Source organism: Perna viridis, chromosome 11, assembly GCF_037379345.1.
Source record: "Perna viridis isolate PV_CMFRI_1.1 ecotype Kerala chromosome 11, ASM3737934v1, whole genome shotgun sequence".
In the NCBI taxonomy this organism is placed as follows: Eukaryota; Metazoa; Mollusca; class Bivalvia; order Mytilida; family Mytilidae; genus Perna; species Perna viridis.
The window spans coordinates 7520370-7536561 of NC_142455.1; the positions used below are offsets into that span (position 1 = coordinate 7520370).

A 16192-nucleotide genomic window follows, 5' to 3' on the forward strand; every position below is an offset into this window, starting at 1 on the left:
AGCTGAGCATACTCAGATGTTTTTTCTGCAATGGATATCATGACAGGTCGATGATCACTGCCTCATAGCTGGTCACATACCTTTCTACTGTATATCGTCAGTACAGAAAGCTAGATCTGATGTGGTGGTTGTGTGCCATCGACGAGAATAAAAAGTAGGCGCGTAAATTGTTTTCATGAAGAAAGTGTTGAAGTTCCTCTCTCTTGTTTGATACCCCTTCTGCATTCCACTGCACGATGTTAATATGTGGCTGCTCTTTTCTTTTTGGTTTGATCTTTCTATGGTCAGTAGCTCTCTTTGTTTGTCCCCTGACTCCACAAGACGAAACTAAGGTACCTTCAGTAGCATTGGTTAGGCTCCTTCGAGACAGAGAGCCCGGCACTGCACCTGCCTGGTGGGTCCTCACAGGGCGAGCACCAAATCGTTTGTTCATGGTTTCAAGTGTCATTTTGGCTGTTTGTGCGTGGTGTTGTGGTCTGTTTGAGTGCGCTATATCGCCCAACACCTTCGTCGTCAGCACTCTAGGTTTCCTTACCCTTAGCTTCTGAACAGAAGTTATGATCCTGGAAGTACAGGAAGTTACAGATTCCTAATTCTGGATTTTAACTCGAGGTTGTCTCCTGAAGGCTTTCCCTGTCGAAGGATGTAGCCGCATGGCTCTCGTTCTTTACTCACATAGCATTGGCGGACTCTTAGTCGTGAACCTGATAATGAAATTTGCAATATTTTATGATTAGTGATTTTGAATTTGTTGATAACAATCTATAAGTATATATCTACCTCAAAGCAAAACGAGGCTTCCTTGTGTTCAAGCAGCACTCCACGGTTTAGTTTAGTTTCGCACTTTTGGCTAGGGATGAAAAATGACATGAAACCGGTGGTTGCTATAGTGATTAAAAATGAAGAATCTATTGTTGATAAAACATTTTCTGAAAAAGGGGACTTTTAAAAGTATTTTGCAATGTTTTATATATTTTCAATGTTGAAGGGGCTTTTTTCAATGACAATTTGACTTCATTGTGAAAGTGAAAGTAAGTCAATTTTTTACCATGCTAAATTTAATAAGTGGATTACAAAGTGAAATAGCCCAAAATCTAACCGATGATGCCCACATGAGGAGGGGGTTTTTGAAGGGAAAAGTGTGAACAGTTTCAGGGATTGAAATAAAAATTTCAGATATTTTGCGGGAAATTTGATATTTTTAAACCTGATTTTATGAACTTTTTTGCAAATTTTCGAATATTTTTGCATGGTTTCTATGGTAACTCTATATGCTGTGGGTAATTTTTTTCCAGAAAATTGTTACTGCACCCTGAAGGCCTTGGCTTGAGCTATTTCTAGATATATAGATTTACAGATGCTTGACAATTTTTTAAAGTGATAAATGTTACAAAGCATCAGATTACAAGACCAAAATTAGGCAGTTCTACAATACTATGGAGTGCTGGCTTAAAGGGAGCTGCCTATACCCCTACACATTTAAAACATTGCTTTACATCTTAGAAACTAGTGTTTTTATGCTATACTTTGATACAAGGGTTAAAACAATGTAACTTATGGTATGGACCTATGTTGTTGTTGTTGCTAATAAGTCCCTAGCAACCAAGTATGCAGATTTTTTGCAAAGTTAACAAAACAATCATTGAAATGATTCATGTGTGAATATGGCTCTTGCCATCACAAAGAATGAAATATATTTTTAAAAGCTTCGAGCTTTAAAAGCTGAAAAATTCGAAAAATCTTTTGGAGACAATCAGTGAAAGACTAATATATGAATATAATAGCATTAAAACTTATGATTTTTCAACACTGTATACTTCTATTCCCCATACTCAGTTAAAATCCCGACTTAAAAACATTATACATCGTTGTTTTTCAAAAGAGATGGTACATTTAGATACAAATATATAGTTTTGGTAGAGATTCCTCATACTTTGTGAGAAATAATTCCAAATCATCTTCCAAATATACAGAAGATGTTTACAAAATTCTGGAATTTTTAATCGACAACATATTTGTCCAGGTGGTGGACGTATTTTCACCATAGTTTCTATTAGTTGGGTTTTTAAGGTTTCTTTTTACACATGTCATGACAGGGCAAGATTGTAGAATCCAGATTCTGGTCACAACGACAGGAATAAGTGTCCATGTGACATTACTTGTAGTTATAATAGGAACATTAGAGTCGGAAAAATTTCTTCGTTAGAGCATAAAAATTTCTAGAATCAGACTAACAGTCAATTCTACACTTTCCACAGTTTGTTTTTTATACATATCACTGTTTATATGGAACTACATTTGTACATCAATTAATTAACTACATTTACTACCATGTGTTTAACTATCTTCTGAGTCATATTTAGGGTTCTAATCTAAAACCCCGTGATACCAAAATTAATTACCACACATAATTTTTATACAATTATTGTAGCAACACATATTTGTCGAGGTAAAAATTGTCAATTATAAAAGATTGGCATCTCAAACTATGTCAATTGGTCACTTAAAGTTTATCCATTTTGCCCAAAACAACAATGCCAATTTCGTGTATAGTCAGACAGTAACTTTGAACTTTTTAGAACTTACAATTCTTCTTATGCAGTTACATGTGGCCTCTCACAAGTTTTCTGATTGGTTGGTTCCCTTTGAGCAAACCAGATTATTTGTTAAATCTTGCTTGATTCTATTACGTTATTAACGTCTATTGAGCCTCACTCCGCGAAACGTAGTGATTTCGAATTAACTAGTTATATGTGAACTGTTTACTATTGGAAATTGTAATTTTTGAACAGGTTATACTCAATAACCTATTCAAAAACTAGAAACATTTCTTGAATAGATTTACATCAAACATACTACTGTTTGCACTAGTGTATTAAAACATAATTAGATGAAAAAAGATAACTATTATCTTCAGATTTCAGTTGAAGTATTACTCGTTGAATTTATATATGATGCAATCATTTTGTTGAATACCATCAGAACATTATAATCAAACAAATAGTATGTTCTAACTGGATTTGGTTCCATTAACGTTTGTTCCATAGAGAATTAAAATGTAACGTACGTAGCTAACAATATGAACATACCATATATTGTTTGATTAAAGAAAACTCCTGGATTGTCTCTCTTTCATCTACCCGTGCGAGTGTGGGTATAAAAGGAATAGGCCCGCAGCAGCGCTAGGATTGTTCTCAAAGGCGATTAAATAGTGCTTGGACCGTGGATAGGGCGCTCTGCCCACACATATACTAGGTTTTGTGTCCCAGGTAGAGGAATGGGATATGCTTCATGCTGGGGGTCGTCAGGCCATAATACGGAAAAACGTACAGCACACAATAGTGGTGCAATGTCGGGAAAGAGGCCAGGCAAGTTATGGTATCAAGGAAGCAATTGTTTAAATTATTTAACATTTCAAGGAAAAGTTAAGCGTGAAAGATGTGATAATTCAAAAATCAAAGATTGTGTTAGTATCTACCCGATAAACCTATTCGATCTGAAATACACAAAATATCTAGAGCCAATTAAACTTTGTTTTGATGGACGTATACTTTGAAAGTCAGTAAGTATATACGTATGTGTTATTTCATATGCAAAAGAAATTTAAAGGCGTGTTCTTAATTGACTTAAATCATAAGGATTTCTGATAGATCACTTTAATGGAAAGGTAAACTGCTTGAAATAAAATGTACTCAGGTTTAAATTGAAAAATAAATGTAACATCACTTCCATATTTTTTTATAGTTTCAAATTGAATTTTTATTACGAATGAGAGTAAAATATAATTGAATTTCAGCCATTGCACTTTGTAACCATTGCAATATCCACGTCCGCACTTATTTTCAGCAGAAATTTACTTAATGTTGAGTTTTAATGTTTGACTTCCTCATTTCATAATGAATTCACTTCAAAAAACAATGAAATAAAACAGTAATTGTTCTGCATACAGTGATCACATGATCCTCATTGTACAATACTAATGTATGGTGTTGAGTAAGGATCAAAGATATTTACATATTTACACATACTGACATGTAGCAACATTGTATTTAGATTCTTAAATCGGAAGAAACACAGAAAAAAAACCAAATTTTCCATTCCCAAGGACGACTCCCTTACATTTTCTTTTCTCACTTCCTTTAGCAAACATTCTTGTACCACATTGGTATGTCCTTCCGTTAAAAAGAATATGGTATATATTTATTTTGAAGTGCGATAGACTACATTCAAGTAAGATCTTACATTTTCAGAAGGTTACTTATTTTATGAGATTGTTTTTGCATAAGATGACTCAAAGGGTGATATCAATAGATATTAGGGATACTTTACTTTCTTTTAAGTGGCTTAATGAAGCTTAATCATACTGTTAAGTAAAATGCTTGCATAACCCCCCTGTATTCAGTTTATCTTGATTCGATATCAGACCTTTATAAAATGTAATATCAGTCAATTTATTTTTTCCTTGTAAGGTTCTTACGCCTAGAACTAATAAACACGTCTTTACGATTTCAGTGAGTGAATAGAGAGTTGCAGTGATGTTATTTTCGTTGAAATGTTTACAGCTAACACCAAACTTTAGTCCATGAACAGATTTCTCAAGTGATTGATGTCTACATTATTTTCGCTTCCTTGGTGCTTCTTACTAAGTTATGGAACGTGCAATGAGTAAAACAAATCCTCATTAGCCGTTTTATGACTGTTTAAGTAGTATTTCAAGCAACACCAAATGCAGAATATAGAGTAGTACAAAAATGAATTGCAGGATTCCATACACATAAAGGAATTATAAGGTAAGGTATTATTTTATGTTTCTTAGCTAAATGTCGACAGAAAACATTTGAGCAAAAATGGATTTGTCTATTTCATTAAACAGTGATTATTACCATAACATGTGGCAATAGTACATTTGAAATACCCGAGGCAGGAAAAAATGATTTAACATGATCATATTTCTCACATGAAATTCAGATGATTTTCATCTGAATTGAGTAAATGTAGTTTGCGAACGGAGTTTAAGTGAAATACGTGTGGTTATCCTTTACGTAATTTTCATGTGAAGTAAATATTAACCAGAAAATCATGCTTATTTTAAGTTTAGTGCATGTGAGTTGTATGTGAGTCTCGAGTCACATAAATGTCACATGATATTTATCTAACCACGTGTAACATTAATGTGCACAGAAACTCTTAAGCATATTTCATTTCAAGATCCATCGATTCCACGATTAAGAACTAATATCAAAGAATAAAAAAATAATTCTTTACAGCTGCATTAGCTGCAAAATATGTTCAGTTTTGATTCTACTGAACTTTGCAAATAAAATAAAATAAGTTTGTAGTAATGCAATTGAAGCAATAGCTGTCGATCCATCTACAGAAAACAAGGGTTTTTTTTAATAAAAGAAGATCGATAGCTCAGATCTAATTATTTTTCGCCATTACTTCCGAAGATTGCCGACAGGACACTCACCTGGGTCAAAAATACTTTAAACTTTGTAAAATATTAACAATAAGGGATAACAGGTAAGCACGTGTCTTGTTTTCATTTCATTTCATCTATTTCTTGATTAGTTTTCAAATAATGACATCACTGACCATATTTATGCCACATTATATCACAATACGTAAATTTCAAAATGAACCTTGCATTATATTCGAACTTTTTTTTTCTTTTCTTGAGTCCGACGGTCTTCCTTGCCATCGATTAACCACTTTCGCTTTACAATCAAACTTGTTTTTTTTTTAAAAGAGACTCTTACATCACATGCGTGGATAAAGATCACCAGAAGTCACATGCATACGAATTTATCAAGGTCGATTTTTTTGTCTTGCAAGACAATAAATATATAGACACCTATTTCATGTATTTAACACATGTTATTTGTGGATATTAAATGAAATTATACAATTTGGTAGAAATAACTCAAAGTTAAGGCATATTTCAACAGAAACAAAAAATTACGAAAATGACAGCTAATGCAGCTTTTATTCTTTACTTTGGTTGTTCAAAAATAAATCATAAGTATTTACTTTTAAACACTAGGAAAAGAGAGTCTTCCAGCAATAATTGATTGCATTAAGTTTTTCTTCATTTTTTTTTAAATCGCGAAAATATCAATAAGGATGAAAAAGACATCATTTTAAATCTTTGATAAGGCTAAAATGTTATACGAATATGTAAATGCACAATTAGTAAAGTAAATTGTCAAATGCAGGAACTGCTTTTATTAGCATTTTTATTACCTGAACCAGAATTTTGCTCAAGGCAACAATCTTTGAATTATCTTCAAAAACCTGTCTTCCGACCCCTAAGTTCCATTTTTAGTATAGGCAGCCATATCTATTCACGGATTAAAAATCACAAATCATTTTGAGCACAATACACTAAAGAACTATTATGCTTATTTTCATTCAATGATCTTAAAAGGTTTAAGAGAAGATTTTAAAAGTTACTCCTACATCAGACAATGAATGGTTTTGAAAATTTCGGCATAGGTCCGTCTCATGTTGCTGAACAATATTACCTAATGCCAGAAATTTGCTAAAGGCAACGGTTTTTGAGTTATTTGCAAAAAAACTGCCATCCGACCCCTATGTTCTATTTTTAGTAACGGCGGCCATGTTTTTTCATGGATCAAAATTCCAAACGGTCATTTTGTGTGGAATACCCTAAGAAACACATATGCCAACCTTCATTGAATTATGTGTGATGGATTTTCACATGCGAAAAATGCAAAAAAAAAACTGTTTCTGGGGTCGCAAATCCTACATCAGTTGACGAATCATTTTGAAACTTTCGGCATAGGTCCGTCTCATGATGCTTAACAATATTACCGTGCCAAAAATTTTTGAGTTATTTGCAAAAAACTGCCATCTGACCCCTTGTTCTATTTTTAGTAACAGTGGCCATGTTTTTCATGGATCAAAAATCCCGACGGTCATTTAGTGCAGAACACCCTAGGGAACAATCATGCCAGGTTTAAAACCTGCCAGTCTAGTAGTTTCATAGAAGATTTTTGAAAATTTGTCCACGACGACGACGACGGACGCCAAGTGATGGCAAAAGGTCATTTGGCCTTTGGCCAGGTGAGCTAATAATGAAATTATAATGTCGGTTCCCCGACAGAAGGGAAACTGAATATGTAATCATTAGATAAAGGATTTTAATATCATATGTTCACACTAGTTTAAACAAATAAATGACATGCAAAGAGATTTGGCAGCTCAACTTAATATTTTTTAAAAAGAGATGAGAACTAAATAACAAATTATTGAAACTGAAAAAAAATGAAGAAGATGCAAGTTTGAGACCTGTTAAAAGTAAATAGGTAAACAACGATAATTGGTTAACATCTTTATTGTTCCCGTATGTAAAGTTAACATGTAGAACAATAAAATATGTGATACGATAGGCATGGAATGATTAATATAATGTAAGCCAGCACAGTAAAAACATTAACACAATCAAATATGTAAAATATAATAAAGCCACTACAAATCAACGTAATTCATTGGTTCCTTATAAATTAAAATGTTTATCCGCATCTTTATTTTGTTTCAATTGTTTTTTTTATTATTATTGTTGCCATATATTTCTATCTCTTGCTACTGTTGTGATACTAAAAAATCAGCAATATTCAATGACAACATAACGTTAAACAGAATAACGTCCGTTTTGAACTTCTCGAAAGAATATCAAATCTCGCCATATCCCGCCCACTTTGAGATTTCCTGTTTCGACTTCGAAACTGTCGTTATTCTGTATATATTTTCTTCATAGAGATGAAATCAGTAAAACACACATTAAATGAAGTACCAAACAACCAGGCATTGCGTAAACAAAAATCAGATTCTGCCCTTGGCATAATCATTGATCTAGCCAGTACAATATTTAGTGTACCACTGTACATTAGCTATAACAAGGACAAGAAATAAATTGACCTGGAAGTCTTCATTTTCACATTTAAATTATTACACATATCTTCAGTTTATTTCATGGATATGTGTAAGTCGGTGAATGTAACAATTTTACACAACAGAGATGTTTGATTTCAGTGATGTCCTACGAGATATACCTCCTAGCCAAGACAACATATCTCAACCTATACAATCCAAAATATTTATATTGAATGCATCTCAGAAAATTCTGTAATATTCTCTTTATATTCAACCAAGATAAAAAAAACCTAAATTCTCTAATTTTTTCTAATAATTAATTTTTTGTTTCCAACCTACCATTATTATTGCTGACAATGATTCAGTCTGCTAGTTAAGGCACTTTATAATGTAAAGAAATCGAGAAAAAGTTGAGAAACTTCCTTTGCATAGATTTTGTATTTTTAATTTGTTTCGTAACAGGAACATGAAGAGGGAATGACTTTTACTACCAAACATATACAGCTAACAAATTACCCAAAGCATCATAAAACATCATAAAACCAAGTCATTTCCAAAGAACACAATTAAACTTTACACTGGCACTGGCAAAAAATAGGTTATTTTCAGATATAGAGTTTGCTTTATAAGCATATAAAATGGATACATGTATTTCACAACCAATACACATAAATTCTTAAAAAATAAAATATAAAACTAAATAAAAAAAACAAAACAGCACAGGAGAAATGTAAATTACAGGAAAATTCTACATTATACGTCAATAATATTCTGTCTATGTACAAAGTTTGGCAATATAATATCACTGGATTATGGACATACATGTACATGTAACTGTCTTGATATATACACTAATATATTTACATGTCAATGGTTGATTACACACATGTACTACAATGAAAAATGTTGTAAGTATAATATAAAGACACATTCAGTAAAACTACGATCATTCTAGACTGTTCATGCTAAATGTGTCTTTATGTTAATGAAAAAAAATATAGTTACATGATCCTGTGAACTAGCAACTAGTAATAATAGAAATAAACACAACAATCAATACCATAAAATACATGACACATTAATTCTTGTATGTATACAGGGTTTGATTAATATGAGCGTTCAATCTTAGACAAAAACTACTCCTTAAGCAACATCGTGCATTAAAAGCAGAAAGGAAAACCAATAAAATACTAAAGTGCTTAAACTAACCACTCTCAGATTTATGTAGGGTAAGTACATATGTAGATCATAGTAGAACAAATGTGTGAAAATGACTACACTTATGTGTAATTCCCTAACCATGCACATAATAAGGCTGAATTGTAAAGGCCATGGGTAGCAGCAGATTCAACTTCTCAGCCATTTTATCTCGAATAGACATGTTTTATGTACCATTTCATATAACATTAAGCGTGCTTTGTCAACAGAGACAAATGTTATTGAGTTCAAAAAGTTCTGTTCCTAATAGGCAAAGCCAAATCATGTAAAATCGACAGTAGTTATATTTTTTGTCTCCTTTCCATTTATTCCTAATACTACACATGTAATGAGATCTATTGGGCAAATATTCTCCTAAACATTTTTTATTTTTCATTTACTTGCCTGAGTACTTTGATGAACACATTTCACATACAAAGTAAGACCTAAGTGCTTATAGTATCAAATTTTATATTAACTTAGATTCCACAGCCCATTAAGGAAAATGTTATGAAATAAAAAAAAACTACCTAATAATATTAATTTTGCCGGGTGAAGAGGGAATAGAGGCTCCCCTTAATCATTTTCTAAAAGAATAAATTTCAGAATTTCATACATCCCAATTTCAAAACAAATCCACTCACAAAAACAATAAAAGTGGTATATTTATTCTTAGAAATATTTTGTTCCGATTAAATTGTCCAAAAAACAAAAATGAAAAAAATGTTTGCAATAACTATAATAAATACAGACTATACATATATTCTACACATAATTGCTGTAATCTATTATGGGCATATTAATATATTTTATGGTTATAAGGTAATACAATCAGTGATTCAACTTGTTTTAATATACCTTGAATGTATGTCATCATAAGAAAAATGGAAGTTTCTATCATTTTTTTTTATTTTGGAAATACTGTTTACCAAAATTCTAAAGTGGAGTGTGGCATTCCTCCATATCTATCGAGTAGGGACATAGAAAATTAAGTGTTGTCAGAAATGTTTTACCACAAAAATCTTAATGGTTTACTAAAATTAACCAGTAAATTACAACTATGTATTTGATTTATTTAAACTTGTTTTCGTATTACAAGAGAGACTTGCTAAATCAAGAAAATAAAAAAAATAATATAAATTGTCCTCATTAAGAATATCAGATCAATCTGTCATGTCTGTCACTTACTTCAGTGTGGTGTAAACTAGCAACATTTGAATACTAAGCTATAAAAGTGCAAATACACAAACACAGTGAGTTAAAAAAAACAATATACAAAGCAATAAAAACAGAAAGCTAGCAACATAGACAAGGCTATGTACAAAGCTTGTGTGGAGAAGCTATCTCAAAGGCTTAGGCAAACTTTAAGCCACAAATAACATACACATGAGGCTGCTTGGGTAAACATGCATCACAAATAGCACAGAGGCCAGGCTTAAGCAATCATAAGATACAAATAACAGACACACAAGGCTCAGGCAACACATACATCACAATTTTCAAATACACCAGGCTTTGGTGAAAATAAGCCACAAATAACATACACGCCATACTCCGCTAAATATAAGCTACAAAAAATATTCACAACAGACTTAAGCAAGCATAAGCCACAGATACCCTTCACACAAGGCTTAGGCAATAAGCCACAGATACCCTTCACACAAGGCTTAGGCAAGCATAAACCACAGATACCCTTCACACAAGGCTTAGGCAAGCATAAGCCACAAATACCTTCACACAAGGCTTTAGCAAGCATAAACTACAAATACCATTCAAACCAGGCATAACCCACATATAACATACACACCAAACTTAGATGAAGTATTATTACCCACATTTAACATACACACCAGGCTTAGATGAAGTATTTATAAGCCACATATTTACATTTATCATCAATTTAACTGTATAATTATTTTTTTCCAAAGTACAATTGCAGTGTTGTGTATCTATCAACAATAATGCAGTAAGGAGGCAGACCTAAGCCAAGGGACATTACTCTTGACATCAGTGATATGTTTGCATCATATTCATATGAAATAGGATAAAACAAATCTATAATGTTTACATGAGATTTATCTACAATGGCGTACACAAACGTATCAATGATCGGAGTTATGGCCCTGAACCTACATATATCCCCTTATATGAACAAATAAGCCTAACGTAAAATAATAAATTTATACAATAAAACTTCCGAAAAATCTGATCAATGCAACTTTTTAATACCAAATTAATGGGTTTTGAAATGGTCTTATAAAAAGAACCTCTACTTGGTACATATAAATCATGAAAGAATCAGAGTCTTCAGTCAACAATTAAAATTTACAAAGATACTTCATTTTACAATTGAATACAAAAAAACAGGATATACAAAATATGAATGAAATATACAAATGTAAGTCTTCAATGATACAATGTACAGGAATATATGGTATTTTGTTTTTGGTAGTGACTTATCACCATTCATATCAAGTGAGCTCACTGGCAAAAAAAAACATACAATAGAATCATTATCTCTCAAACTCTTAAATTCAATTTTGTTTTGTCCTGTGCATCTAAACACAACAATGACTACCAGACTAAGTAGTGTATCACATCAATCTCGACTGAGGTAATTAATTTTACTCAGATCATGTCTCAAACCTGAGTTTATGTGAGGTTAAATAAAAATTCACCTCAACCAGAAAAGGGAACAGAGATACACAGTGAATTCCTGATAACAACATAGCCTATTTGTCAGAATAAAATATGCAATTAACAGAAATTATCATTCTAAGGGAAACTACCTGAAGCTTTCAACATTTAAGATAAGATAGATTTTTTTTAATTGAACATATTTTATTGCATAAAGAGGAAAGGGATTGGACAAAAGATCCTTCAACTTATAAACATCCTTTCCCAATTAATTTTTTGTCATGTCTAATAAGACTCGTACCCAAGTGTATAGTTAAAGGAAAGGGAGACAAATCTCTTCAGAAAACTGAAGGATTTTGCTAATGATGTATTGTTGCTTTATCCATTACGTAATTTTTTAAGCAAATTTGAAAATTGTTTACAAATAAAGAATAATTTTTATAATTTTTTGTCATATGCTACGCAAATAAGGGATTTTTATTTTAAACAGATAAGATGAAAAATGGTTTTGTTGATTGGATTCTTATAAGATTAATAGGTATATGCAAGTAACAAGTATGTGATTAAGTGGAATCCACTGTACTGGAAGAATACTGTAAAAAGTATTAATTTTTTTGCTATTTTTCTGACAGTAAATTAGCATGAAAAATAGTATTCCCAAAAATTGATTCTCTAAAATCATTTTTTAAAACCATAAAAATGATATCCCTAAAAAAAATATGCTTCATTGCAATGACCCCTGAAAATTATTACCCTTACAGTACATTTTGCATTTTAAATTATTAACAACCTTATAATATGAATTCTATAAAGGACTATATCTTACATTTCACCTGCAATCCATGAAAATGTATGAGTAAGCTGAATACCTGTTAAGTGTTTCTAAACTTTCTACCATTTTTTTTTGTTTTGCCTGGATTTATTTAACTGCAAAAATGGTATTCAAGAAATACTTTCATGCAAAACAGATACTCAAATTTTTTACTAAGACAATTATAATACTGTAAAGGGGGTCATTTTTGTTAGGTGCTAAGTTTGGCATATTTTAGCAGGCTGTCTAAAAATGTTAAAATAAATTCTGAAAAATATTAACTCTTGCCTCAGTACTTTGTACACAAATAAGCATTCATAAAAATTAGAAATGCCAAAATTTTTGAAAACCTTTTTGCTTCATAATCACCAAATTTTTCCCATGCCTTATGTTAATTTTTTTTATTAAATAAAGGTACAAACACATGGCAGAAATATGTAGAAAAAACATAAGGCAGAAACGGTGTCATTTCAACAGACAATATGTAGCTGTTAACCTTTGTGGTAGTACAAACAAATTTGAAGTGAACAACCACCTCCTTGTTCATTATCTAGGTATTAATTGTGATATAACTAAACATGTAATTTTAAAAACTTTGATGGACCAATACATTATCACAAAAAAGACACCATAAAAAGCTACAGAAATATCAGAGACAAAAATACTGCTTAGATATGCATGTGGAAGTTGAAAAGAGGCACAACACAAAAATATAAATAGAAAATTAGAAGATACAAAATTATTGGTTCAGTATACAATAAAAAAAGTTAAATATAAAGATGGCAATTGATACATAATTGAGCACTTAAATATCACAACTAAAACAGCCACATCTACAATCATGTTTTCAATGATAAAATCAGATTATATGGAGGAAAAACATGAGCAAGCAGAGTATAACTTAGGAATTATACTCTTCACTTATAGTATAATAGGAAACTTAGAGATTACTTAACTGACATTCTAAAGGTACATGTAACTCATGGTATAAATTGGTGCTATTGTTCGTGGGGTACCAATTTTCATGGTTTTTGTGGGTAGGCCAAACCACAAAATTTGGTTCCCAACGAAATGGAGAATCCCACTGATGTGGGTACTGAAACTTCAAAACCATGAACTCAAGAATCTAAGAACTAGTGTTTCTTCCCTAAACCATGAAAATTGGTATCCATGAGTTTAAGTACTTTCACAGTACATATGTCCATTTTCTGATGTTCTCATGGATTACAGACTAATCACAGTGATTCATAAGCACTCAACACTGAATCTAATGTATTATCATAAAATAAATTAATTATAAAAGTGTCCAAATAATGCTATTGCGTCTGGCAGACTAAATTATGCCCAAGCAATTATAATAGTCTGTTTTTAATTACAGTTGATTCCATGTAAAGATCGGGCAGGGAATGATACATCTAAAAAAAATCTTTGGAAAACATGTACTTATTGCTGAGGTATTATTCACAAATGTTTATATAGAGAAGAAATGGCATTAAGTAGCTGTGTTCCTAAAAATCAGACAGGAGCTGATTCATGCAAGTCAAAAACCCATTAAATTCAGTTTTATTTCTTGTTCAGAAACTGTTATAGATCACATAACCAAACCTTAGTCTTTAATTTGGGGGTTGCCCTTTTGAGATAAAATTTTAATATAGATTGTACCTGAAATAAGCAAGATTTATTGTTCTTGACTTGGTTCGATTTGGTTGATTTTAATGAGAGGTTAAAGTGTATTTTTCTCAAAAGTTCAGATCTAAATACAGAAAGGACTATTGCCACATCAAAATATAGCACATGTAGACCAATAAAACATCAACTGATCCATGGGCTTTTGTTTCCCATGAATGACTGATCCATGGGTTTTTTTAAACACTATGAATCACCTTACCATAGAATGTTTCTGAATTTTATATGGACTGATACTTAAGTTTTTTGTAATCAATTGTAGCCACAATTTACAATATAATTTTTATTACAATCCTAAAGCATCAATATACCTCCAAAAAAGAGTCATTATTAAAAAAAATCAAATCCCTGATTAAACTGATATTTCCAATCTATATACAAACACCAAGCAAAGGAAAACATCCTATAAATCAGACTACAGGAGAAGACGTCTTGAAAAACTAAATTGACTAATGTTCGACAGATGAACAAGGACTAAACAACATTTTTTATTTGCCGGGCAGGCTGTCCAGTACCTTATAGCAAAAATTACTGGCTTATTTAGGGCCAAAATTAGGAATTTTATGACACAAAATAAATAACACTGACAATTTTTTCTATTTTTCTATCATGACTTTTGTTGATTCCCAACTGAAGAACACCTGTTTATCTGCAATTAGATATATTGGATACACTCTCTAAATTACAAAACAAGCAGTCATCGACACAAACAACTGCAATTATAATTTTTGAAACTCTTAAGACAGCAGTGAAGTCAGATGAAAATGTATGAATTCATATAAAAAAATAAGGGCTTTTTTGAGGAATTCCCTTTGAATTTTAAGTTTTCAAGGAATTTAAGCCTAACTGAAAAAAGATAGGAGCTATTAGGAATTTTATGGATTTATATGAAAACAATACTGGAATAGAGCACTTTTCATTGATTTGGAATGTTTCCATGGTAACAGTGATGTCATTATGGTTGTATTCACAACAATGAAGAGAAACGCAATGATTAAAAAATACAGTGAAATACTTGAATTTCAATGAATATCTTAGACCTAAATATGAATACATGCAATCCAAGAAATAAAAGTAACCAAAATTACAACCACAAAATATAACATACACATACAAGCACTATAGTTTCTTTGCATCTACACAACCTCTCTGTCAAATCAAAAACACTCAAAAAATATGAAACAGCTGGAAAAATGCAACCATGGTTTTTAAGATAAACGGTGGATATAATAACAAACCCTAATACGTACTAAGTATTGAATAGCACACTTTAGATATCTTTGGTCATTTCTTGCATAAAATGTTGGATAAAAGACGCTTTATACACAAACACTTCACAATGTCAGGAGGAAAAACATTTGTGTCATATTACTCATTTCAACAAACAAACAAAAAATATCATTTGACAAATTTGTGTCACTTTAAAATACACCCAATGACAAAGCAGAGAAAAACTCAAAAGCATAATATCATTAACACAACACAGTTGAAACAAAGATACATTGGTCAAACTGTAGTGTTGGTCCTCTCATTGGAAAAAATACTAAAATCACATCAAATATGCTACTGTTTAGGGAAGCATAGTAAATCACAACTTTTGGTTGGTAAACCCTGGGCAAGCTGGACTATCATAGCACTTATAATAAGCAATTACTTAAAAGGAAGATCAGATTTCATAAGACACTGAATCAGGATAAAATTTAAAAACCTAACATCACTTTAGCTATGAGTATGCTGCATCATCTTTTGTTTTCTTTAAGTCACCTTTATATGTAGGTTCGTAACCTTCAGGTCTAAGTCTCTTGAAGAATCCACACTGAAACAGATAAATATAACTGTATAATGGAGAAGGTTCTACATAACTGTATCCCTCCAACGATAGGGGAGACTCAAAAAAAAATCAATGAAAAATTCAAAATTTCCAACACAAAAATGCAAGATTTCCTGGAGGATTTTGGTTAAAAT

General features: G+C 31.7%; 1 protein-coding gene across 3 annotated transcripts in view; it reads right to left on the reverse strand.

The window, feature by feature from the left end:
* Positions 1 to 7341: 7341 nt before the first annotated feature.
* LOC148602816 (integrin alpha-6-like) overlaps positions 7342 to 16192 on the reverse strand; it is a 58554-nt gene continuing 49703 nt past the window's right edge. For all 3 annotated transcript variants that reach the window (XM_088554032.1, XM_088554031.1, XM_088554033.1), the window contains one exon: positions 7342 to 16043. In XM_088554032.1, the coding sequence (XP_088410158.1) occupies positions 15951 to 16043 (93 nt within the window). In that variant the 3' untranslated portion in view covers positions 7342 to 15950. The remainder of the gene's footprint in view (positions 16044 to 16192) is intronic.